Source organism: Pleurodeles waltl, chromosome 7 (assembly GCF_031143425.1).
Source record: "Pleurodeles waltl isolate 20211129_DDA chromosome 7, aPleWal1.hap1.20221129, whole genome shotgun sequence".
NCBI lineage: Eukaryota > Metazoa > Chordata > Amphibia > Caudata > Salamandridae > Pleurodeles > Pleurodeles waltl.
In genome coordinates, this window is record NC_090446.1 from 486,722,839 (window position 1) to 486,746,478 (window position 23,640).

At 41.2% G+C, this 23,640-nt stretch overlaps 1 protein-coding gene across 1 annotated transcript; it reads right to left on the reverse strand.

The window, feature by feature from the left end:
• Window positions 1-222: 222 nt before the first annotated feature.
• LOC138247267 (zymogen granule membrane protein 16-like) lies at window positions 223-23,304 on the reverse strand. Its single transcript, XM_069201989.1, has 4 exons — window positions 23,224-23,304; window positions 19,706-19,761; window positions 12,659-12,791; window positions 223-647 (listed from the first exon to the last, which is right to left on the reverse strand). Exons 2-4 carry the CDS (start codon window positions 19,758-19,760, stop codon window positions 302-304), a joined length of 534 nt encoding a protein of 177 aa, XP_069058090.1. The 5' UTR covers window position 19,761; window positions 23,224-23,304; the 3' UTR covers window positions 223-301.
• Window positions 23,305-23,640: the final 336 nt, after the last annotated feature.

Consider the following 23,640-nt stretch of genomic DNA (forward strand, 5'->3'; position numbering starts at 1 on the left):
ACAGATATTTCATTTAGCCAGTTCTCAAGCTCTTAAGGGATTTCTTCATGTGTTGGAATGTTTGGATTTCTAAAGGTAAAAAATACCATCTTTTACTGCTTATTCCATTTTTTTACTGGCAGGGGTATAAAATATAGACAACGATGATAAACAAAAAGGCCGAACGATATTGCTACATGCTGACCCCGCAACACATAGAGAGAAAGAGACGAAAGAAAGACAGGGTGCTCATGATGGACTTTATTGCATTTTATCCATAAGTAATCATACAATCAAGAGGATACTGGGATATTTGTCAGCCTTAGGATGCCTGAACCTGGGCCAATCCATTACCATTTGAGACATAGCCACGGGGCTTATCCCAGTGAAATCCTATGCTGGTGATGTAGGAACCCGAATAGCGGCCGCTGATGTAACGCAGAACTGTGTTACTGTTGAGTGGGAAGAGGTTAAAGCAAGAACCAGAGGGCTGGCCAAAACGGAACATACGTCCCTGGTTTGTCAGGAAAATCAGCTCGTTAATATAGGTGCTGTACTTCCCTGAAGCCTCTATGATGTGTTCTCCATGGCGGAGAAGGACCTCCAGATAAGAACTTGAGGTGCTGCCATACATCTGGCCCCAGGTACTGCCAAACCGGATTTGGATTCTAGAGACAGAACAAGAGAAAAACAGAAACATTATTACATTGTTGTCTCTCGAGCTTGTATAGGGCGCATAAACAGTTGGCCTACAAGCATGTTCTGTCACTTTAAAAAAAATCACTACATTGGAGGACAGTGTTTTTAGAGTCACTTATTATTAAATGTATCAAACTCACCATGAGGTCAAAACTCACATACAGTAGACGGTGGAAGGAATTTGACCTGGAAGAGTATACGTCCCAGAGTATTGGAGATTAAGGCACTGACTTGAAACTCTTGCCCTCATCCACCTCCTCATCAGGTCCATACTACATCAAAGACTAGCAAGTATTTAAAGTTGGTTTACAGTTGTAAGGTATTAGTAATGCATACCCTTACATTGTAATCAGAGCAAAACAAACCAACATTTCAGTTGGAAACAGCTTACAATCTCACAGATTCATAGAAAATTTGAGGCAGTTGAACTGCATATAGACTGTAATGAGTATGAACAGAAAGTGGAAGCACAAACATTAGTCGGCAAGGTCGATGCAAAGGCACCAAACAATATATGTTACACATAAGGCTGCCTCCATATTGAATAGGGCTGTGCTCAAGCCCCTTCTTACCTATTCCTCTGTGAAAAAGGGTTCTACTATTGTATTTCCAAAGATACATTTTACCCTTTAACTTACCACCTTTCCAGTCCCTGTTTTTTCTGCATAAATCCTATTTTGCATGTACTCCTAGGCAGTACTTGGTGAAGAGCATCACACTGACCTTAGGTATTGCTTCTTTACTGTGCATCCTTGTGCCATTAATTAAAGCAGTTTCAATTATTGTGATCCGTTACCTTTGGTCAACCTGGATAAAGGGAGGTTCCCATATTAACACCATGTTCAAAGCAGGAACAACACCAGAGGAAAGTAAGGCAGAGCAGTAATGAGAAAGAGGGATTAACTTGCATCCAAGGCTGAAAAGAACTGCAAAAACTTTCTCTAAACTGAACAGAATGTGTTGGAGAATGGACGTAGTGGCTCATCTCCAGAATAACAGGTACTAACAAGTAGTTCAACCAGCTCAGTGACATCCTTTCAAATATGTTTTTGATTTGCACTCTCATAATTTAGGCCATCCTTCCCTCACTAAGCCCTAGCCTACAAAACATGTATCTATAAATGCTCCATTAAACACTTTTAATGTCCCTGAGCTGCCAGAGAACATCTCTTCAATTGGGTGCCTAAAATGGCTCCCTAGTTAAGGTTGAAGTTATGGGCTATTAGTAAGGTAATCATATTCCAGGGGCCGCAATAATGGGCAATTAAAGGCAGCTTCTAACATAATATTGTCTAGGCTACCAATTATTCCTGTAGGAGACTGGCCTGGTTTGTAGCGAGTACCAAAGGTACTTACACCTTATACCAGGTCCAGTTATCCCTTATTAGTGAAATGTAGTTGTTACATCGAAGTAATTCCACACTAGGCTCTCTGTGAGAGATGAAAACATGATATCTTCTTTTATTTATAGTTGCGTACAATCACGTTAATATCGGAGAAACATCCCAGCCTCTGCCAGCACTCCACAGCTGCTGCTCGTCTCCTCACCGGAAAGTGGAGCACTCACACATTCAAATTGTAACATTCTACAGACCTTATGACCTAGTGACATTCTGACAGACACAACCTAGTGACATTCTGACAGACACAATATAACACCTCTCCCTCCCCTCTAAACACACATGAATCACATAGATATTTAAATACACAATATCAAGAGAAGTAACATTAGAATGTAAAAGAAAATTAAAGTGAAGTTTCACTCTATCTTATAGTCTTTAAGATATGCGGGTTTCTGGACATTTCTGTTTGACCTCCTCAAATTGGGTTCTTTCATGGAATTTTCTACACTCTCTTGCAATTTTCTTGAAGATGTTCTTCTTGCACATATACCACTACTTTCTGTATCATCATCCTTAGCGCCATTGACAGCTCTAGTAAATTTGACAACTCTATTTAAGTTCCATATTCTGTTATCCTGGGTCTTAACAGCATTGGTAAAGAGTTTTGTAATCCTTATTGGAGATGATAATTTTCTCTCACCCTTTTTTGCAAAGGGTTGTTTAATCATAACCCAATCACCAACCTCAATGATTGTTTTCTTTACACAGTTTGTTCTATCGAAGTTCAGTTTACTCTTTAGCAACTTTTCATGTTCTTTAAGTCTCCAATCACTTTTCATCACCTTCCTTCTTTTCCTGTCTAACAGGTCATTAACCCATTTAGGTTCTAGGATTGTATTTCCACGTCTTCCCTGGAAAAGTGAAAATGGTGTTTGACCAGTAGAGGAATGAGGGGTGTGTCTATATACTTAAACTTTCTTCAGTACTTCCGGCTTCCAATCCAGTTGGTTGTCTTTTGCAATGGAGATGGTCTCTTTTATGACTCTGTTAAATCTTTCTACCATTCCATTGCATTCTGGATAATATAATGCACAAAGTTTATGTTTAATGCCACACCCACTCAAAAAGTCATTCATTTCTTTGGATATTAGCTGCACCCCATTATCAGTGAGGAGATTTGAGGGAATACCCTCCTTGGTTATTAAATCCTTAAAAAATTCAATGACTTTCCACGTCTCAATGCTCTTAGTGAAACACACTTCCGGCCATCTAGAGAACATGTCGACCACAACAATTATATAGTCGATCGAATTCTCGCCATGAATGGGTCCTACAATATCTAATGCAATGTCCGTCCACGGACCTTTTGGATTTTCTCTAATTACCATTGGTTGTACCCTGGGTTTCATAGCCTTTTCACTAATCGCACACTGTACGCACTCTCTCACTAGACGCTCTACCTGGGTATCCATACCAGGCCACCAGTATGAGGAGCGTAACCTTTCTTTCGTCTTAGAAATACCTGTATGACTGCTATGACCTTGGTTCATTAGTTGGTCTCTAAGCTTAAGTGGAGGCACTAACCTCGTACCTCTGAATAGAAGATCTTGACTCACCGCTAGTTCATCCTTAACATTCCAATAACATTCCGATACTTCCCTGATGTATACTTCTCCAACCATTGCGTAATAATTCCATGCCATTATTTCAGTTAGTATCTTGTCAGATAAAGATTCTTCACACCACTTATCCTCGGAAATTATTTCAAAATCTACTTCACACACACGTTCTAAATTTTCCATCTTACATCTTACAGACTCATCATTTTGAAGATGAGAATTGTGTGCAACCAATCTAGACAAAACATCAGCAGGTATGTTGTCAGCACCCAGGACATATTTTACAACAAAATCATATTCCTGCAACCCAACAATCCACTTGGTGATCCTCCCTGACACAGAATCAATACCTTTAGAACAGAAAACTTCACACAGGGGCTAGTGATCTGTCCTCACTACAAAAGAACCACCCCACAAGAATTTCTTCAATTTCTTTATGGCCCAAAACAGCGCTAGAGCTTCTCTTTCAATGACAGAATACTTAGTTTCTGCCAATTTAAGGCTTCTGGATATGAAAGCAATAGTGTTTTCAGGAGTGCATTCACCTTGTTGTAACACTGCTCCTAATCCTTTACTACTTGCATCAGTGGTTAAGAATGATTGTGAATTTGGGTCAAACTCTTTCAAAGCAGGCGCACAAGATAGAGATTCCTTGATACTACCAAACTCTTTCTCACATTCCTCACTCCATGTGAATTCTGCTCCTTTCTTTAACAAACCTCTCATGTGATAGCATGAACTCCAAAACCTTTGATGAATTCACTATAGTATTCCGCCATACCCAGAAATCTCAACAATTCTTCTTTAGACGTGGGGGAGGCTAGACCATGAATAGTGTCAACTAGTTCTTTCTTCGGTATGTGACCATCACCAGTTATGGTGTGGCCCAAATAATCTATAGTTTTGACAGCAAATTTAAATTTTTCTGATTTGATTGTTAAACCATGTGCAGAAATTTTCCTTTGAACATTTCTAATTCCTATTTCATGTTGTAAGGAATCTTTACCATAAACTAAGATATCATCCTGATAGATGCATACACCCCCTAGTCCCTTAAATTGCGTTCCATCAATCTTTGGATCACAGAGGCAGCTGAAATCAAACTAAGTGGTAAACGGATAAATCTAAATGTCCCAAAAGGTGTTATGAATGCAGTTAAACTTCTACTGGATTCATCTAACAATACTTGGTGGTATGCTGATGTTAGGTCGATAGTAGAAAATACTTTTGCACCTGATACTCTGGTTAGTAGCTCAGAGATGTTGGGGAGAGGATATTTATCAACTACCACACATTTGTTGAGCTTGCGAAGGTCAACACATAGTCTTATCTTGCCGTTAGGTTTCTTAGCAATAACTATCGGAGCCAATCATTCTGTTCCTTCTACCTCCTCAATTACCCCTTGATCTATCAGTTTCTCTAATTCATCTTTGAGTTGACTTCTTACAGCAAAAGGAACATTACGAACCTTACTGCAGTAAGGAACAGAACCAGAAACTAATTTGATATTGTGTGAGTAACCTTTCATGCACCCAATTCTGTCAGAAAATACTTCTGCAAAGATCCGGCAGAGGGAATTCTCCATGTCCGAGGCACAGTAAGTGTTGTCAATCAACCCAACGGTCGTTTGGTCTTTCAATATAATCGGGGGTACGTTGTTCGGATCTAACATGACTCCTAAGTCCTTCTGGTGCCACCAGCTAATTATACTGTCTCCTTTCTTCGAGACATATATCTTCCCAGAAGTGTAACGCTGATTGTATTCAATTAACCCTTGGGAATATCCATGTAAATCAATAGGTTCCCCACCATATGCACAAGGTCTAATATCTGATTTCAATAGCTTGATGCACCCTCTGAGTTGCTCTTGGTAAAACTGGTTGGAGACTGGCTTTGGCACCAGAATCAAAGAGTACTTTAGTTCGTTTAACTTCAATCGCAATATAATCCAAAGGACCATTAGGTTTAGAATCAGACACCTGTAGTACTATTTGGCCACATTGTGACACACAACCATCGTCATCATCCGTGAGTTGAGGATCAACAGCATTCACACTATCTTTAGACTTACGCTGATTGCACATGACTGAGAAATGACCCCTTTTTTTACAAAACAGACAGACACCATTGATAGCTGAACATGTGCTATCATTAGCGAAGTGGCCTTCCTTCCCACATCTGTAACATCTTCTTTTCTTACTATAATTTTGGGGTGTAGGTTTTGTGCTATTGCTAAAGTTTTTTGATTTATTATCTTTTACCATAGCCACATCATTGTGACCATTCCTTTTTATAACATCAACACACTTTAAGGAGTGTTCAATACGTTTAGCTAGCGAAATGACTTCGTCAAGGTGAGGATCATCTAACAACCACAACTCATCCCGCACTTTATCAATGATACAGCCTTGCATAATTCTCTCATCTATGGATGAACCAAATTTGCAGGACGAAGCTAAGCGTCTTAAGTCAGTTACATAATTTTCAACAGTTTCTCCATTTACTTGTCGTCTTTGGCCAAAGTAATATTGTTCCAATATTGTACTGACTTTTGGTAAGTAATGTAAGTCTCATTTTCTGATACAAATTTCATATTCGTTTAAGTTAAATGCTTCGTGGTCAGGTATATCAGGTAAGTGGTCAAAAACTTCTTGACCCTCAGTTCCTAAGCAGTGCAAAAGTAAGGCAGTTCTCCTCTCCGTACTCAAGGAAATTCCGCAAACTCTGGCGTATTGCTCAAAAACTTTTTTCCACTTTCCCCATTTGATAAGAGGTTCACCAGGGTTGGAAAGGAAAAAAGGAGGAGCTGCTACATTTTGCATAGTGAATGTTTTATGAGTGTGTCAATCACAGTATATGGCACCAAGGAGTTGTAGTAACTGGAAAGTAATGAGACTTGTGACACCTTCAAGGGATCAATGAGAGCGCAGTGCCATAATTAAAAGAGAACTTTTGCTGAGTACTTTTCCCGTATGTACTGGGAATCATGCCAAGATTGAAAGAGCAAGCTTTTGGCAGACGCGTAGATCGAGTGATGACTTGTTAAGTCCGAGAGCACGATTGAAGATTTGACAAATCCAACAGTACGATCTGGTTGCTGACATACAGCGCGCATGAAGATTTAGAAGACTTGACTCGTGCCGAACTGACAGCGGATGCGCGGCACGCGTACTGGGACTCATGCTGATTTCGAACACACCAGCAGAGCGCGAGTTAGATTGTTGGTTGCTGACGTGCAACGCGACCGAAGATTTAGAAGACTTGACTCGTGCGGAGCTGACAGCGGACGCGCAGCGCGCATTCTGGGACTCGTGCTGATTTTGAACGCACAAGCAGAGTGCGAGTTAGATTGTTGCTAGGATACAGGAATGCTGGAGTTGCCGACAGCTGAAACTATAAATTAATTGAAGCGCAAAGGTCCGGAATAAGCTAATAAAAGTAAACAAACTGCGCTCGCTGAATTCACGAAAGAACTTATCTGGAGTTGGGATGTTTTCCTCAAGCACATTGTCCGAGATGAGGCACGTAGATAAGACTCCCTCGTCGCCAGTGTTACATCGAAGTAATTCCACAATAGGCTCTCGGTGAGAGATGAAAACAGGATATCTTCTTTTATTTATAGTTGCGTTCAATCACGTTAATATCGGAGAAACATCCCAGCCTCTGCCAGCACTCCACAGCTGCCGCTCGTTTCCTCACCGGAAAGTGGAACACTCACACATTCAAATCGTAACATTCTACAGACCTTATGACCTAGTGACATTCTGACAGACATAACCTAGTGACATTCTGACAGACACAATATAACAGTAGTCAGTGTCTAGAAGCCAGTCTGTCTAGAGATAGCTGTAGGCAGAGCAGCCAAGGCTGAACTAGGAGACATGCAAAGCTCTTGCAATACAACTGTAGTCACACAGTACTAACACACATGAAAGACAATACTCAGTGTTACCAAAAATAAATATATTTTATTTTAGTGACACAGGGCAAAAATTAATTTGGAGACAATACTCCCTTAGGAGGTAAGTAAGTTACACAGTATATACACTAGTAACCAAAAACAGGTAATTAAATAGTCAGATAATAGTGCAAACAGTGAAAATCAGGGTTGCAATAGGCCTAGGGGGAACACAAACCATATACTAAAATAGTGGAATGCGAAAGTCGGTTTCCCACCTAGGCAAGTGTAGTGTGTAGAGGGGCAGTGGGAGTGTAAGAAAACCCCAACGGTAAGTAAAATACCCCACCCTGGGGTGGTGATGGACAGGGGAGTGGTCACTCCCCTTTCTTTTGTCCAGTTTCGCGCCAGAGCAGACACTGGGGGTCCCTGAACCGGTTTAGACTGGATTATGCAAGGAGGGCACCTCTGTGCCCTTCAAAGCATTTCCAGAGGATCTGGGAGGATGTCCCTCCCATGCCTGTGTTACACCCCTCTCCTAAAGGAAATGCATTGTTCTACCGTCCTGGAATTGAGCTGCACTAGCCCCAGAAGGGCAGAAGCCTGTCTGTGAGGTGGCAGTAGTCGGGGCTGCAGGGGAAACCTCAGAAGGCTGGGATAGCAATACTGAGGGGTCACTGTGAAGCCCCCAGAGTGCATGGAATTGTGCAACCAATACTGGAATCAGTACTGGGGTACAATTCCCAGTTGTTAGACACCTTACTTGGCCATATTCGGAGTTACCATTGTGAAGCTGTACATAGGGATTTACCTATGTACAGTGCACACTTAAAATGGCATCTTCGCACTCACGAAGTCTGGGAAAATGGGCCTGGACAACGTGAGGGCACCTCTGCTAGTGCAGAGGTGCCCTCACACACAGGTACTTTGCATCCAGCCTTCAGAGTCTGAAGGTCTGACATATAGGCGACTTATAAGTGACATAGTGCAGTGAAAATGGCTGTGAAAAAGTGCATGCACTATTTCACACAGGCTGCAATGGCATTCCTGTAGAAGCCTTTGCATGGGCTCCCTATGGGTGGCTAAAGAAATGCTGAAGCCCATATGGATCCCCTGGGACCCCAATGCCCTGGGTACCTAGGTACCATATACTAGAAAATTATGATGGGGGTCCAGAATGCCAATTTGGAGTGAAATACTGGGTTACCAGTATGTAAGGACACATTTGGAATCAGAGAGAGCATAAGAACTAGGGTTCTGGTTAGGAGGATCCCAGTGACACAGTAAAGCATACTGCCCAAAACAGTGAAACATATTGGCAAGTAGGCCACAAACCATAAGCACTGGGGTCCTGACTAACAGGATCCCAATGACACAGTCAAAACACACTGACAAACAGGCCACAAATGGGGGCAACCATACTGGAAAGAGGCTACTTTCTCACAATTCCCTCTTCTCTTCCAGATCCAGATTAATTTGTGGAAGATAGGAAATTACACCTTAATAGAAAAGATGTGCATCTTGATATTGCTTATTTCATCATTTAGTCAGACATATTACCTTAGCCAAGACCTTAATAGGCCTAAATATTGTTATCACCTATTCCTGGCCCTTCTGTCTGTCCTAAACTTTGTGACGAATATTGAATCCAAACTTATACAGGAAATACTAGTTTTATTTTACTCCTTTTTCAAGCCTTCTACAAGGATTTTCTCTGTGACCCTCCTTAGTTTAATTCTGGGTGGTTAGTAAAAAATGTAATCCTGTGGATTCACTAACTTTTTCAATTGAGGTTGAGTCCATGCCCTTCTAGGCGGAGGGTGGTTTCTAAAAGTTCTAAGATGTATAGTTGCAAGTCCTTTCCAGCTTTCCTCCTCTGAAATCTTAATTGCCTATGGCTATTCCTTCTGCTGTGATTCTCAACTCCTTCATTTTCTGTTGGAATTTTGAGTGAAGTTCAAGGTCAAGTTCAAGTTCATCTTTATTGGTTTTGCATAAAACCATAAAAGGCAGTATTATGCATCATTACCAAAATTAAACAGCGGTAAAACAATCATATTTATCTTGACTAAGAAAACAGGTATAAACTGGGAATAGACTTCTAAATCAACCCTCCATTGATTTCCTACTTCTCTTTGCCACTTTAAGAAAGGAACACACACTAAAACATACATCTGTGCTTCCTAAAAGCTGAAAATAAAATAACATCATCTTTGCATTTCGTAAAATGGAGATGTTTTAAGGCTGGCTTTAAATAAAGTACAAATGGACCTCTATATCATTTACAAAAGACCATATAGTGTGACAAGGTTTGTTCCGATTAACTTTCACAAGGACAGGCCAAATTGCATGTTCCCTGATTCAATGTGCCTTCTGAAAAACTAAGAGGACGCCACACAGTACCTGCCCTAAAACGGAATAAGAGCAATCTCTCGCACCAAGAAGGGGTAGAGCGAGCTAGATAGATCACTGGTACCTCTGGCAATCTAAGCGCAGTATGTACTCCCTGATAATGCTTTTGTTAGAGTGGCAAAAATCGTGAAATTTGGTCTGAACCAATTTCTTGCCAGATATTGATAAAGTGCTTGGTGCGTGAAACATAGTAAACAAACCTAACTTACAGAATAGGGGTATTTTGAGTGAAGGGAAGTTGGTGCTTTTGCCCTTTTCCACCTCTTTCCAATTCCATCTTCATCTCAGAATCGCACTATTCGAAAACAGTCAACTTGTCATTCAAATAGGCCACCTGCTCTCTCCCTTACGAAAGGTAGCCCAAACTTCTCAGCATTTTTCAGTAACTTACTCATGTTACCATGGATCCCCTCCTTCATTCTCTAACACAAAACAGCTACACGATTATCCAGGAGCAGAGCACCTATTCTCATAATATTGAATATCCAGCCCTATTATTCAAGAACATAAAACCCGGGATCAAATCACCCGTGAGGGTCTCAAGGTGCGAACTGTGGGCAGATTAAGTCATTTGCAGAGAATCACAGGATGCTGAGTCGAAACCAAGGCTTTAACCTGCCTCCCCAAGCTCCGATGTCGGCAGCTCGGCCGTTATGCCACACCCTGTCCTTCGTGAGTGGAGCCTTGTATTGTTCACACTCATGCTAGATTCAGCGCTACCTATGCCATTGCTCTCGGATACATTATCTTTGCTCCCAGTCTCTGGTGTCTCCTCCTGCCTTAGACACATGACCCTGAACTGCTGTCGATCGTCTTGCAATGCAGTTTCATTTCGATTCTCCCAATACAACTCCACATGAACTCCTAGACCTCAAGCTCCAATGTTCTTGTGATTGAATAGAGCTTCAGTAGCAGTGCGAAAACAGGGGTGCCTTGCTCACCCGTAAAAGAAGAGAGACAGTGAAAGAACTGCAGGGAAGAACAAGTGGAGAAAGTGGAAAATAAGGATCTCAAGCCTAACATTCGTGCAGCACCACTGCTGCCTAGGATTTTTATTGTCCTACTTTTTTTCAGGATGGGAATGGCCTGGGCCACAAGTGAGGATCGTAGGCTTTTACGTCCAGGCTGTACTTCAGGGCTATTTACTTCAGTCATCTTGAACAATTGCTGTGATCAAGGATGTCTGCACCGCTAGTAGAATAGGAGTGGCTTCAGCTATTTAGTATTCTATTGTTATGCTTCTAGTATTCCAGATTTTATTCTAGGTACCAATCTAATTGAAGCTTGACTTCAGTAAGGTAGGTCAATGAAAATGCTGCTTATGTCGGGGTATTCCACTATGCACCCTCAGTATGAATTGTCCGTATTTGTGTGCAGGGATACTGTGGGCCTTTACGCAGAATCCCCAAACCTAAATCCAGCCAATATGAGCTGTTGCCCTCGGAATGTTGGATAACCATGCAGACTTGGAATTACGGGGTCATTTTACCTGTTTTCCCGGATTCCAGGGACAAATTTGCTGTCATTTGCCACATGCAATGAGTAGGTGGCAAATGTCAGCAGGGATGCCAGTGCGATTTGTGGGCAGGGAGGGTGCCTGGGACCACTGGCAGGGGTGAGCATTGTCTCCTTCCTCTTGGTGCTGGAGGTGAGGGAGCAGGGACTACTGGGTTACGTGTACTAAGGCAGAGCGGTATTCCCATTATCCTTCACTGTCTCCACCATATTCAAAATGGGAACCTATTTTAACATGCTCAATTGTGCAAATTAAATCAGTCTCCTTTCAGAAAAAAAATAGCTAATTTGGGACACCTCCTCAACGTTGATTGAGGGGAATATCCTCATGTATATTTCATCTTCTTTGTTCTAGAGATGATGAAGACAGAAAGAACAACGAAAGAAGAACTTCCTGTGTAATGTGGTGGTTAAAATGCAGAAACAACGGTCAAGGCAGAGATAACCAATCTGTATTACTATTTACCCATCCCCAAACTATTTAAAGAAGATATTTGGTAAAACACTAGAAAATTAATGTATTTGGAAAAGTAAATCAGCAACAGGATTTTGGTTAATTGCTCCAAGGAGCAATGTTTTGATCTGAGGGCAAGCAATTGAGTTAAGGTTTACACATGGAATTGCAGTAAGGCGTGGAGTTGGAGAGACATAAAATCTAAGCAATAGTTAGAAATTGAATGGCTGCGGACTGGCTGTTCATACTGCTGATCCAGTTTGATAATCTCCTCTCTATCAATTAGACAATAAGGATGGGGTAAATCTATTGGATTACCAACCTCTGCCCACGACCATGGCTGAATTAATGCCCCTTGGTGATCAAGTGATTTCCAAATAATGAGAAATTACAGCAAGTAATTTAGCCTAGATCAAGAAACTGAGTAACTCATGATCCTAAAAAACACAAACCATCAGCTGGACACCAATTGCAAGGGCAGAGAGGGGAAGAACATGTTCCACCTCTACTAATATGTGCCTCGATGAAGGTAACTATAGCCTCATGGTTCCCAGGGGAAAAGAGTTCCAACCACATGTTTTTGGTAATTGATTGATGAGAGCCGAGTACGCAAACTAGAAATGTTACTTAATCATGTAACAAAGAACAAGAAAAATCTGTAAGGTTCAAATCTAGGCTGGAGATTGTTCAATTGTGTACTTTTGGTAGTAGGATAGTGATTCAATAATATAAGTCTTACCCAAGGATGTAACTGGTGCTCTCACGGATGCGCAGGCCTGTAATTGGCCCATTCAAGTGCTCACCAGAGGTCGTGAATGCAACACCAGAGCCTCCACCAAACTCCCCGCTGAATGAAGACAGGCGAGATTTGACTGAAAGACAAATTAACAAAGGAGTCAACCAGGGTTAACTGTCTTAACTCCTAAAGATTTGATACCACATAAGCTAAGGTAAAATTGCCTCAAAGGACTGGCAGAATATTTTATAACTGAAGAGGCATACAAAGAGCCTTCACAAATGCATTAGGTTTGACCTTCCATAGTATTCACTCCCTTGGGAGTAGTTCTGTAGTAATAGTAAGTTGAGTAGCACAGCACTTCATTGACTCAAGGCTCTGGTAACAGAAGTTCTGCTGCTGTTTTTCTCAATATTTGTCTTTGGTCCAAGTAGGTTTTGTCACTATAAAAGCAGCCTGGCAAGAGCTTTGCTTTGCTGAGTTACTGCACCTTCAGGAGCATGCATCAGGCTATCTGTGGGTTATAATTTTCATCTTTAATGGTAGAGGCCGCCCAGCCTGTGGGCAGTCACACTGCAAGTACTTGGCAATGAGCACTGCAGTGACATAGACGGAGGCATGAGGAATAGGAATCTGCAGGGAGTTAGCACTGAAGAAGACTGATGGAAAGGAGATGGTATAGGAGTCTGGAGGAAGAGAAGACATGCAAGACCCTCACCGTAAGAAAAGCTCCACAAGAACCTACAGAGAAGGAAGTCCTGCCAGAACCTAGAGTGAATGTAACCCTGCCAGAACCTAGAGAGAAGGAAACTTTGTCAGGGTAACCCTGCAGTAATCCAGAAATAAGGAAAACATGCAAGGACCTAGAGACAGGAAAGCCCTGCCAGAACCCAGATTGAAGAAAATCATGCTAGGGTAGTGATTCAAGTACCTATAGAGAGGTGGCGTGGCTGAGATTTGGCTGTCACCTTTGACGCCATACTTTTGATCTATGCTTGACCATATTTACATTATGTTGTGGTGATTGATGACAAGCTAATTTTAAAATTATGCTCTAAAAAGTCTATATTAAGGTGCATTTACTGTAGTGAAGGGTTTAAATGTGTGCTGTATAGCCATATTAACTGCAATACAATTGTTTAATTTGATTTCATGTTTCCTTACGATTTTAGAGAATAGTTACCATTGAAACAATAATTAATTTCTTGATGGATGTGTATTAAAAGTTACAGGCTATTTACTGACATGCATCAACAAGTTATTTTGCTTTTTGTAATTTAATGTAATATGACATTAGACAAGATTTACTAATGAAACATTCATATACATTTTGCTTAATGTGAATAAAATGAGCCATTTAAATTCTGCTTTGCTTTAGTTAAACCATATTGATCTGGTATGGCTCAGACTTCTTAAACGTGGGAAATCTGTTTTCTCTTTGCTAACGTCATTTCTTTCCCGATGTCCTTCCCATAAAATGGTAGTTTTGAAATAGATGTGCTATTGTCTTATTCATAGAGAGCCTGAGAAAGTACCCCAGAGGACAGTACATGGAGAAGTAGTGAATGTGAAAATTGGCTCACTCAATTCATAATTGTTGCAAAATTGTACAGAAGAGCAAAGATGGATACCTTCCCATGACAGACCTGGGAACTTGCCTAGATGTTGCAGATGCCTGTCGGATGATGTGCCATGATTGGACAATTAAATCTTTCAATCCATAAGGCGTTACCAGTGGACAAACCATCATTCACTTTGAACATTAATTTGTTGTTTACAGTTAGGTGGAGTAGCAGAGATCCCTTGGACTTTACGAGGTATAGAGCTCTTTGTCCTTGCCCTGCACTTCCGAAATGCTTGCTGAGAGGACTTAGATTTTCTTTGACCCATGACAATACCCTTGACTGAGCTTCTGAGATGCTGGCACTTTCCCTTTTTACTTGTCTTTTTCATCCTCATTTAGCTTCATTTTGCCCCAGATGTCATTTTTCCAGCTTCTTTTTGTCCTTTATTTCCTTTTTCCCTTTTGCACCCATATTTTTTAGCCCAGCACATGTAAACTGTTCACTTGCTGTGTTTTGATGGCTCCTCGTTGCATATCTAGCTATTTAGAGTTGGTTAGCATTTTTTTCGGAGCACCAGATCTTGCTTTTATTGTTCTGTATTGTTTTCATTGAGTGTTTAGATAGTCTCATGTTGATCATACTTTGATTCTAGCAACATTTTGGTCACCCGATAGTGATACTGTATCTTTATAGCCTGGTTTTGAGAATTCTTTATATTAATCTGAGTGTACATTTGTAAGAAAACCCTTTACTGTATTTCCTATTTGGGTTTTCATTGTGTGGCCAAATTTGGTCATACTGCTAATTAAATGTTGATTGACAGTCATGCTAACCGCTCTTACCCCCTGATAGGGTGAAAATATTTCTTGACCCCGTTTAGAGTTTTAGACAGGGAAAACAAATGCAGCAAGGTTGATACAGGAAACTTATGAAAGAACCTAGAGAAGGAAACCCAGAAAGAACCCAAAGAGATGGAAACCTTGCCAGGGAATCACTGCAAGAACCGAGAGAGAGGGAAACCCTATAAGAACCTAGAGTAATGGGACCTGGATAAGATCCTAGACAAAGAGAAACCATGTGAGATAACCCTGCAAGGACCGAGAGAGGGAAGCCCTGCACAAACGTACAGGAAGGAGGTGTGAAAGGATACTTCATGGAAGCACGTAGTAAAAGAGCCAGGAAGGAAGAAAGAAAAAAAAGCATGAGAGTAAGAGTAAAATAAATAAACATGAAAGAATAGTTAAACGGAAAAAGAGAAAACTGAATTGGGCCAAAGACAGAATGGCAGCAGTTACCACTGGTATGTGGTGGGCACTGATTGCTTGTTATGCACATCCTGGAATCAAGCGGGTATCCCTTGCACTTGTTGATTAGCATCTTGTAACTCTGATGCACAGGAATGTGTAATGGCGCTGGAAGTAGGGCTGCGCCCCAGATAACCTGGGATTTAATTTTGAAAATTAACAAGAAAGAGACTTTGCTCTTTCGTGTTGTAGCAATTTATGCTGTTTCAAAGACAGCTTTTCACATCTCAGATGGCATCTTTTAACACATTGTTTACTTTTCATTTTTCTGACTCAAAAGCAAAGCCATTTTGTAACATGACCCTATGAGCACTGCAGTACAAGAGTGTTAAAGTGGAAGGCTTTAATAAGCCAATGTTTTATAGCACTGGTGTAAATAAAACTATCTGTGTCTGTTTCACCAACAAATTCTACCAGGTTTAATCTGACAAAGTTTGTGCTAGGAAAAAGTGTGTTTTTTTTCGCACAAGTCAGGGTCCTGATCTAAAAGCAAATTCAAGACAGTAACCAACATTCCACATTTTAATCTTGTAATTCTTATCATTGCTCCCAGATGCTTTATTGAATCTCACACTACCCACCCTCTGCCCACACACACACACACACACAATGGGAATCCTTCATTAGCTACACTTGCTATTTAAACAGCATTTGAATGTTTTATAACCCCTATGAATTTAGCACATTGAGTTGCTGGCCAGCACCCCCACTCAAAATCATTCCAACACCATTGGGAATGTGAATCACGTTCGATCCAAATAGCTTTTGGGACAAAATGAATCGCTTTTGTTTGCAAATCTAAATGCTTTTCCGGAGAACTTGAGCTTATTTAACCAAAACGAAAAGCTGGCATTTTAGATCAACATGTGTGTTTTTTCAGAAGAAGACAAGCTGATATGTGGGGACAAACATTTTGACAAAGATTTTGTGAGTCAATGTTTTATTTTAAGTAGACATTTTAGCTCTTTTTCTTGGTGACATGGATACATAGTGCCTGTAAAACCACTTATAACAACAGTCTAATTTGAGGGAAAGCCCTGCCATCTACTGACTTAGAGTATGTGATCTTTGTAAGCTTTCATTTCCCTACTGTGAACCCACCAAATAAATACTCAGTCATAATATAAGCGTGCAAAACTACGTAGTAGGGGAAAGATGAGAACGTTAAAGGAGGTGGAATGTAGAAATGAGAAAGGATGATAAATACAGCTTGAAATATGTCAGAAGGGTACAGTAAATCTCAGTGTCGGCTACTGCCAGGAAGGGCTAATGAGGCAGCGAGCAGTCATAGTTGGGTTGTAATATAGACTTACCTGTTGCCTCCCCTCCGCCGCTCCCACTGCCTCGGTGCTAGCCCTGCTCCTTTCCCCACCCAATCCAGATGCTTACAGCATGAGAGAAGCGTCAGGATTGGCCTGAACAGGATGAATGGACAGCTGGGGTGAAGAGTTCTAAGTGCGCATGTCACTTTGGCTGTCCAGCCAAACTGCAAAGCACACTAGAGTGCAACACTACTTCTCCCTCTGACGCAGAGGGTGCTGACCCCACCCCAGACTCAGTGGGAAAAAAGATGATAGTAAGTTATCATTTTGTTTTTCTGTTGCCTTTGAAGCAGTGGAGCGATGCTCATCCGGCATAACGGTGGGGCCGCTCCTGGTAAAACTGTATGGCCACACTTGTTTAAATGTGTGTTAAACGTATGCATTTTTAGTAGAATTGAAATCTTTGATGAGTAGCCTTGCCAAGCACACCATTATGGTACTGGAATATTTAATGACTGCCTCTGTGCATACATCCTTTGGCTTGTATTGTAAAGTTACTTGAAAATCGTGGTTTAAATTAGGGATGTGCAAAATTTATGGTTTGCTTTTGTGTAATAACATGAAATTTTGTCAAAATTATGCATAATGTCATTCAGTCATTTTGTGGTATATTTTAGTGAAATGTGTTCTTGCGTTAATTTTTGATGTGAGGATGCATTTTGCACAGAAAAAAATACTAGACAGCACCCACATTTAGGCCCATATTTATGGGCTTTTTGACGCAGGGCAGCACAGCAAGTCACCTTGCTACACTGCCCTTCATCAAAGGGAAAGGACAGGAATGCGCAGGCACGCATCTATGGCATATGGCACGTTCCTGTCCTTTCCCATTGCTCAGGTGCCATTTTGGAAGCCAGTGCCAATGTAGGCACCCTTGCACCATGGTGTAAGGGTGACTGCACGGTCGGCAGAATTGTTTTTTGTTCAGGAAGGTGTCCCTTCCTGCACAAAAACAATCCTGGGGGGCTTTTCTCTCTTTCTATGTGTGATACTTCTCCTTTTTGTGCTTCCCCTGGGGAGACATAAGGTCTTGTAAATCTGGGGATGCATCAGACTCCATGGGTGTTGCATGAGAACACCCACCGCAACATCCAGGGAGTGCCTCCCTTGCACAGAGTAAGGCAACACAGCGATTTGCACTGCCTTGCCTTACTCCATACCTATGAGGCCATTCAAAGCCATTCAAAGTGACTTTGCGTGCCCTTATAGATATGATGTAAAGGTTTGTCCTGCTGTTGCATCACAAAAAGTGAAGCAACAGTGGGACCAAGGGCTTCTAACTATTCCCCTTATTTCTCTACTCCTGCCTCCCCCATTCAAACAGCTTTGTGCTCAGTCAATCTGAAACAGCATTTTTTTCAAGATAGTCAATTTATAATCTTACTACCTATTATGGGACATGACTGATTGAGCAACAACCCCCTCGCCATGTGCTTTTAATGTCAGTGGTTCTCTCTAATGCCTCATTATTTTCAAATAAATCCAATGGGGCATTGGCGTTTCTCTATGGTTTTTAACATCTGATAGCTTTATTTGTTTAGGTTCCCTCATGTAATCAATTCTTCAAAAAAGTTCTCTCAGAAATAAAGAATGAGATTGGGCTTTGGGCCAGCCCACTTCTGCTTTTATTACTAGATGTTTTTCATGGTTTGCCAATGTATGGATGGTCTTTCTGTCAAGTCTGTGGGTTTTCATGGATGCCTTCATGTGCCATTTGTGTTCCAAGTGGGCTTTTGTAATGAGGCTCATGTAGACGTTTTGGTAGATTTGAATCAGTGTGATCTTTGATGCACTTACTTTATTGACACAATGCCATTTTATTTGCTGTTTATGGACTTTTGGTTTACGGAGGGATTGCTATTTGGATGCATCAGACTGTCATACAAACAGAATGCTACTCAACACTATTTCATTTAATTTGTTTTAATTTGTTGCCATAACATGTTGTTGGATATGCAGTTTTTTATCACAAAGTCAAGACATGCAGGCATACATGCAGGCGTTTACCAAAAGTACTTACTAAGGAATGCCAGTCTACGAACAACTTTGAGGTTCACACTTACATTGCAACTTCATCTTTTGATAACTTTTCTTAACATTCTTCTTTGAAGGTTTAGGTTACCTCTGCTAATGTAGTCTGTTTGGGAACAGAGCCCTACTCATTGCTTGCACATTGCTGTAGCCCAAATTGCTGCTTAGTTATTGGATTTTTCTTCTATAGCAGCTAGGGGCAAGGTACACAATGTTGACCAGATATTATGAAACACTTCACCAAAGAAAAAGCCAGACCTATTGGCTTTGTTATTGCTTATCAGCTGATAGCGGTGGTGCACTACACAGACCATAAGACTGATTTGATAATAAATTGGGGTAAAGGATGGCAAGATGGGGCAGAGGCTTTGTTAGAACATCTAGCTGTACATGTACCCCCTGAGCGACAGGGCAGTAGGGAAGAGGCACTAATGTGATATTGTTTATTACTGACTAGCTCAAAAACTATACACAACAGTAAACAGGCAACCAATAGCTAGTATACTGCTGCCATTTAATGGAATAGCGTTTCCAGTACCGGTGATGGAGTGTCTACAAATACTCTATGTGATCCTGGGCACATAGTTTTGTTTACATGTACCTCTGCTCCTTGTTTGCTAAACTAGGATCACCCAGAAACAGGCTAAATATCAGTACACTGCAGTATGACTCAATGGAAATGTACATATTCGGAATCCTACACTGCTCTTCACCCCTCAATGTTCGTTCTGTGATGTATGTGACAGTCTCAGCGATCCTGGTCTGTCTGTCGACTAAGCCTCTGCCCGCCAAAGAATAAGACAGTAAAAAGGAAACCAAAATACTTACTTTCAGAAGTTAGCACTGGAGACGTGAGCAGGGCGAAGGCCACGAGTGCGTACATTCTGCGAAGACATGAAAAACACCAACATTAGGCTTAGGACAGCGCCACAGCACAGTGGCTACAGGAAGATGCCCGGGGTGCAAATATAACATGGATGCCAGATTACCATTACAAGTGAAACGGGGCACCTGGGGATGGGAGGAATGAAAGAATATGTGGCGTCTTCCCCCAGGATTTTCGGACAATTGGTGCTTCCCATGGTTAAGGGGATTGGTGATGGGTGGGTATTATATGGGTGTGGGGGACCTGGAAGAGGTCATAAAGTAAGCTAGGTGAAGCTTCTGGCACTCTTTACCACATCCTTCTCTCTTGTGGGCAGGCTGGCTAGAGGTCTGTTTCTCCCACCCTCCCTATGTGTTTATGATTGTAGCTTTATTTTTGGGCGCTATTTAGGTCACCTTTGGTCTGTGCAGGACCGGAAGTAAGTTTGCCTCAGCAGGGCAGGTTACAGGCCGGGAGGGAGATGAGGAGTCGCTGTTTGGACTGGGTTAGATAGACCTGGCGCAGGTCTGTCCAGCTCATGGTGGAGGTCTGCAGGTGGGAGTGTAAGTAAGATGCGTTATGACCTGTGATAAAAGAAGGAGGGCAGCGTCAAAAGGTTAAGGACTGGTGGAAGTGTGAGCAATTTGAATGGGTAGGCAAGTGCATGGAAGAATGAGGATGGCTGATTGATGATATGAGTTGTTTTTGAGAGGCGAGTGTTTGGGGTTTTGGGAGACTTAACAGTGAGGAAACAATAGGATATTGAGGCAAATTTTTGATTGTTAACGTTTTGGAATTCATTCGCATGCAGTCCTGTCCTAATTAAGCAGCTTTTGCTCTTTTTTATGGGTGTGTGGTAATTAGTGTTGCCTAGTCTGATGTTGCCCTGTTTTTAAGAGAGTGGATGCCACAATGACGCTTTAGGCCTGATTCACAAAAGTAAACATAAATGTGTAGATTTATCATTACACCTAGGTGTAGGTCTACACTTTTTTTATATTCACTATTTCCAAGTGTCGATTTACACCTAAATGTAGACTTACATATCTCCACCTCCTCAGTTCAGGGGTGGTGACATTAAAAATAGAATTTACTACTGTAAAGTTAATACCAGTACTCAAAGGGCGGAGAGCTCCCTGTTGGAGAGTGTAGGAAAAGATAATAAAGTTTATTTTTTCCTAAGTGTATTGCAAATACTGCAGTGTTAAATAAAAATGCAAATCAATGTAAAATAAGTGTTATTCATCTACAATGGATACACTAAAATGCTGCAGCACATGACCCATCAAAATAAATGTTTAATAAATAAAATATTATTTTATTAACCTAAAAAAATAACAACCTCACTAGAGTTTTAATATTTAATGTTTAGTAAATTGAATTGAAATAATGTGTTTTTATGTTAATTCAAATACTTTTACATTTTTATTAAAAGTTTGATTTAATTATTTTTTTAAACAAAAGCTAATCAATAATGTTATAAAATATAAAATATTTAAATTTAACTTGCAGAATAAATCACTTTGAGTTAACAGCACCCTGCGCTGAGTGAGCGTGCTAATTTGACAAAGTTCGACATTTGAATGCTGGCATGCTCCTCCAGCAATTCATGTTTCATCCCTGTAAAAGAGAGATGGTTTTTGGGAGCTTTGAGTAAGAATAATGTAAGATAATTTATTTTATATTATTTCCTAGGAGATGTTATATTAAGTATGTGTCTCCATTATTTTCTACGGGGTGTGTTGCAGTATCTGTGCATGACCATGTGTGGTGCTAGACTCACTGCAAGGCTGGGAAGGAGAACATTTAGGGCCAGATTTAAGAGGCCTAGCACCACTTTAGCATCTTTTTTTTTTAGGCTAAGGCGGCTCGAAAGGTGGCCTTTTCCCCAAGCCATATTTACAATGTGGCGCAATGCACTCATTCCGCCACTTTGTAATCCTTTGTGCTACATTAGGCCTGCGCCAGGCATAATGTATGCAAAGGAGGAATTCCCCTGTTAGGTGGGCCAAAAAAATGGTGCAAAGAAATCTAAGAGATTGCGTCATTTTTTTCGGCACTTTTAAAGCCTGCTCAGAGCAGGCATTAAAAGGGGGAACACCATTGTTTGCAACAGGACCCTATCTATAGTTCATTGTTAGCCCCAAACTTTTGGTGCTAACCCTGAGCAGTACATCTATTGTGTCAAAAGTTTTGATGCTTTTGGTGCGCCGTATTTTAGATACAGTGCACACATGGTGGATTTAGGGGGATGCTAAGGGGCGCAAGGAAAGTGGCACTGCACTGGGTGCTGGGCCACTTTCCTTAAATCTGCCCCTTAGTATTGTTTTGATAACTTTTTGGCTGTAGCAACTGTAGAGGTGCAGTTTGTGAACAGTAATTTTTGCGCAGGTGTTTTTGGTATCCTGTACCTTCCTAAACTCCTCTATAAACTTTCCCTTTAGGAGAAGCTGAAGAGGAAGTCTCCGCACATAACTTTGTAAATTAAATATTTTGTACTACTGTTGTACTAATAAGGCAATACAAAATGCAGTTTGTGAATCTGCCCTTTCACCTATACCTTGGTTATCTGTGGCACTTTTCGTTTACAGTACTTAGCGGTGCAACACTTTGGAACGAGATGCTATAAAAATACAGTTTATTATTGCCATTATTAATGCTTGTTCAATCTGTGCAACAGCCATGGGACCAGCCATCCCTCATATTCCTTCCTTGTACCCATCCCTAAGGAAGATGCCAAGAACTAAATGGCCACACAGTTTGAACTCTACCTCTCGATGGTGAAGGCAAAAACAACCAAAAACTGACCTGATTAGACACACTAAAAAGTCAAAGCAGGTTAAGACAGGCTGGTTCGTTATTTACACATCAGCTTGCTCGGATATTTCAGTTTGTAATGTATGGGTTTCATAAAGAGCTGCTATCCTTTATTTCAGTTTCCAAATGTCATAACTCACTGCCGTGACGCAGCAACAACAGCTGATGACAAAACTTGTTATTCACTGTTGCTATGTCATAGATGCCTTCCAGCCCAGGATGACAGAGCTCTCTGAGAGCCTATCAGAGCAGCTGTTCTTGTCTGCTGTAAATGAAATCAGAAAGCGCAGCTGCAGCAGAGGGACATAAGGCAAGGAAAGTTGGTGGGGTTTGGTCAAGGATGGCAGGTACCTTTTTACCTTTTCTTACCTTTTGACAGAGATACCTAATAGAGACCATGCTATATATGGCTCACACATTACTCCTATGCCCCTTTGTAGCAGTTGAAAGCAGGGGCAGGTAGGTTTGGGAGCCATACATAATATGAAACTATAGATGGGTAAAAAGTGCATTAAAGGAATGTTTTTCACCTCTGGTTCTGAGTGACATCATAGACAACCCAAGCTTTGCTCTTGTTGTCTATTTGGTGTCACTCAGAACACCTCAGTGAAAACATCCCTGTAATTCTGAAAGGTGCAGAGGATCAATGGAGCATTCATCTTACCTGTTGCTTGTGGATCTCCAAGCTTCTCACTGAGACACCAGGGCTGAGATTGCTTCTAGTTCCTCCTTCTCTCCATATATACAGGTGCAGTGCTTTGAAGTCTGCCTGGTAAACAGATACTTATCAGCAGATGCCATTGAGTAAATAGGCCACTGTTTGGTACTTAATGCCACTTCCTGAGTGGATAAGTTGAGTTTCATTGGAACTGAAAATGACTCTGTCCCATGGATAGCGGCAAACAAGAGATTTAGGCCTCACCCACAGGATCTGAGCAGTTTATGGCATGGAGAGAGTGAGGCCAGCGGGCAGGACAGCCTTTGAAGGACTCAAATGAAGAGACAAATGATGAGACCATAATTGCACAGATATTTGCAGAGAGGGAGGGAGGGAGACTGATTAAAAAGTGAGTGATGAAAG

Excerpts from the sequence above, each read along its gene's own strand:
- LOC138247267 (XM_069201989.1), bottom strand. The coding sequence starts at position 19,760 with ATGTACGCACTCGTGGCCTTCGCCCTGCTCACGTCTCCAGTGCTAACT. Across the intron at positions 12,792-19,705 it reads TCCAGTGCTAACTTCTGAAA|TCAAATCTCGCCTGTCTTCA; the intron begins GTAAGTATTTTG and ends TTTGTCTTTCAG. Across the intron at positions 648-12,658 it reads AGCACCAGTTACATCCTTGG|AATCCAAATCCGGTTTGGCA; the intron begins GTAAGACTTATA and ends TTCTGTCTCTAG.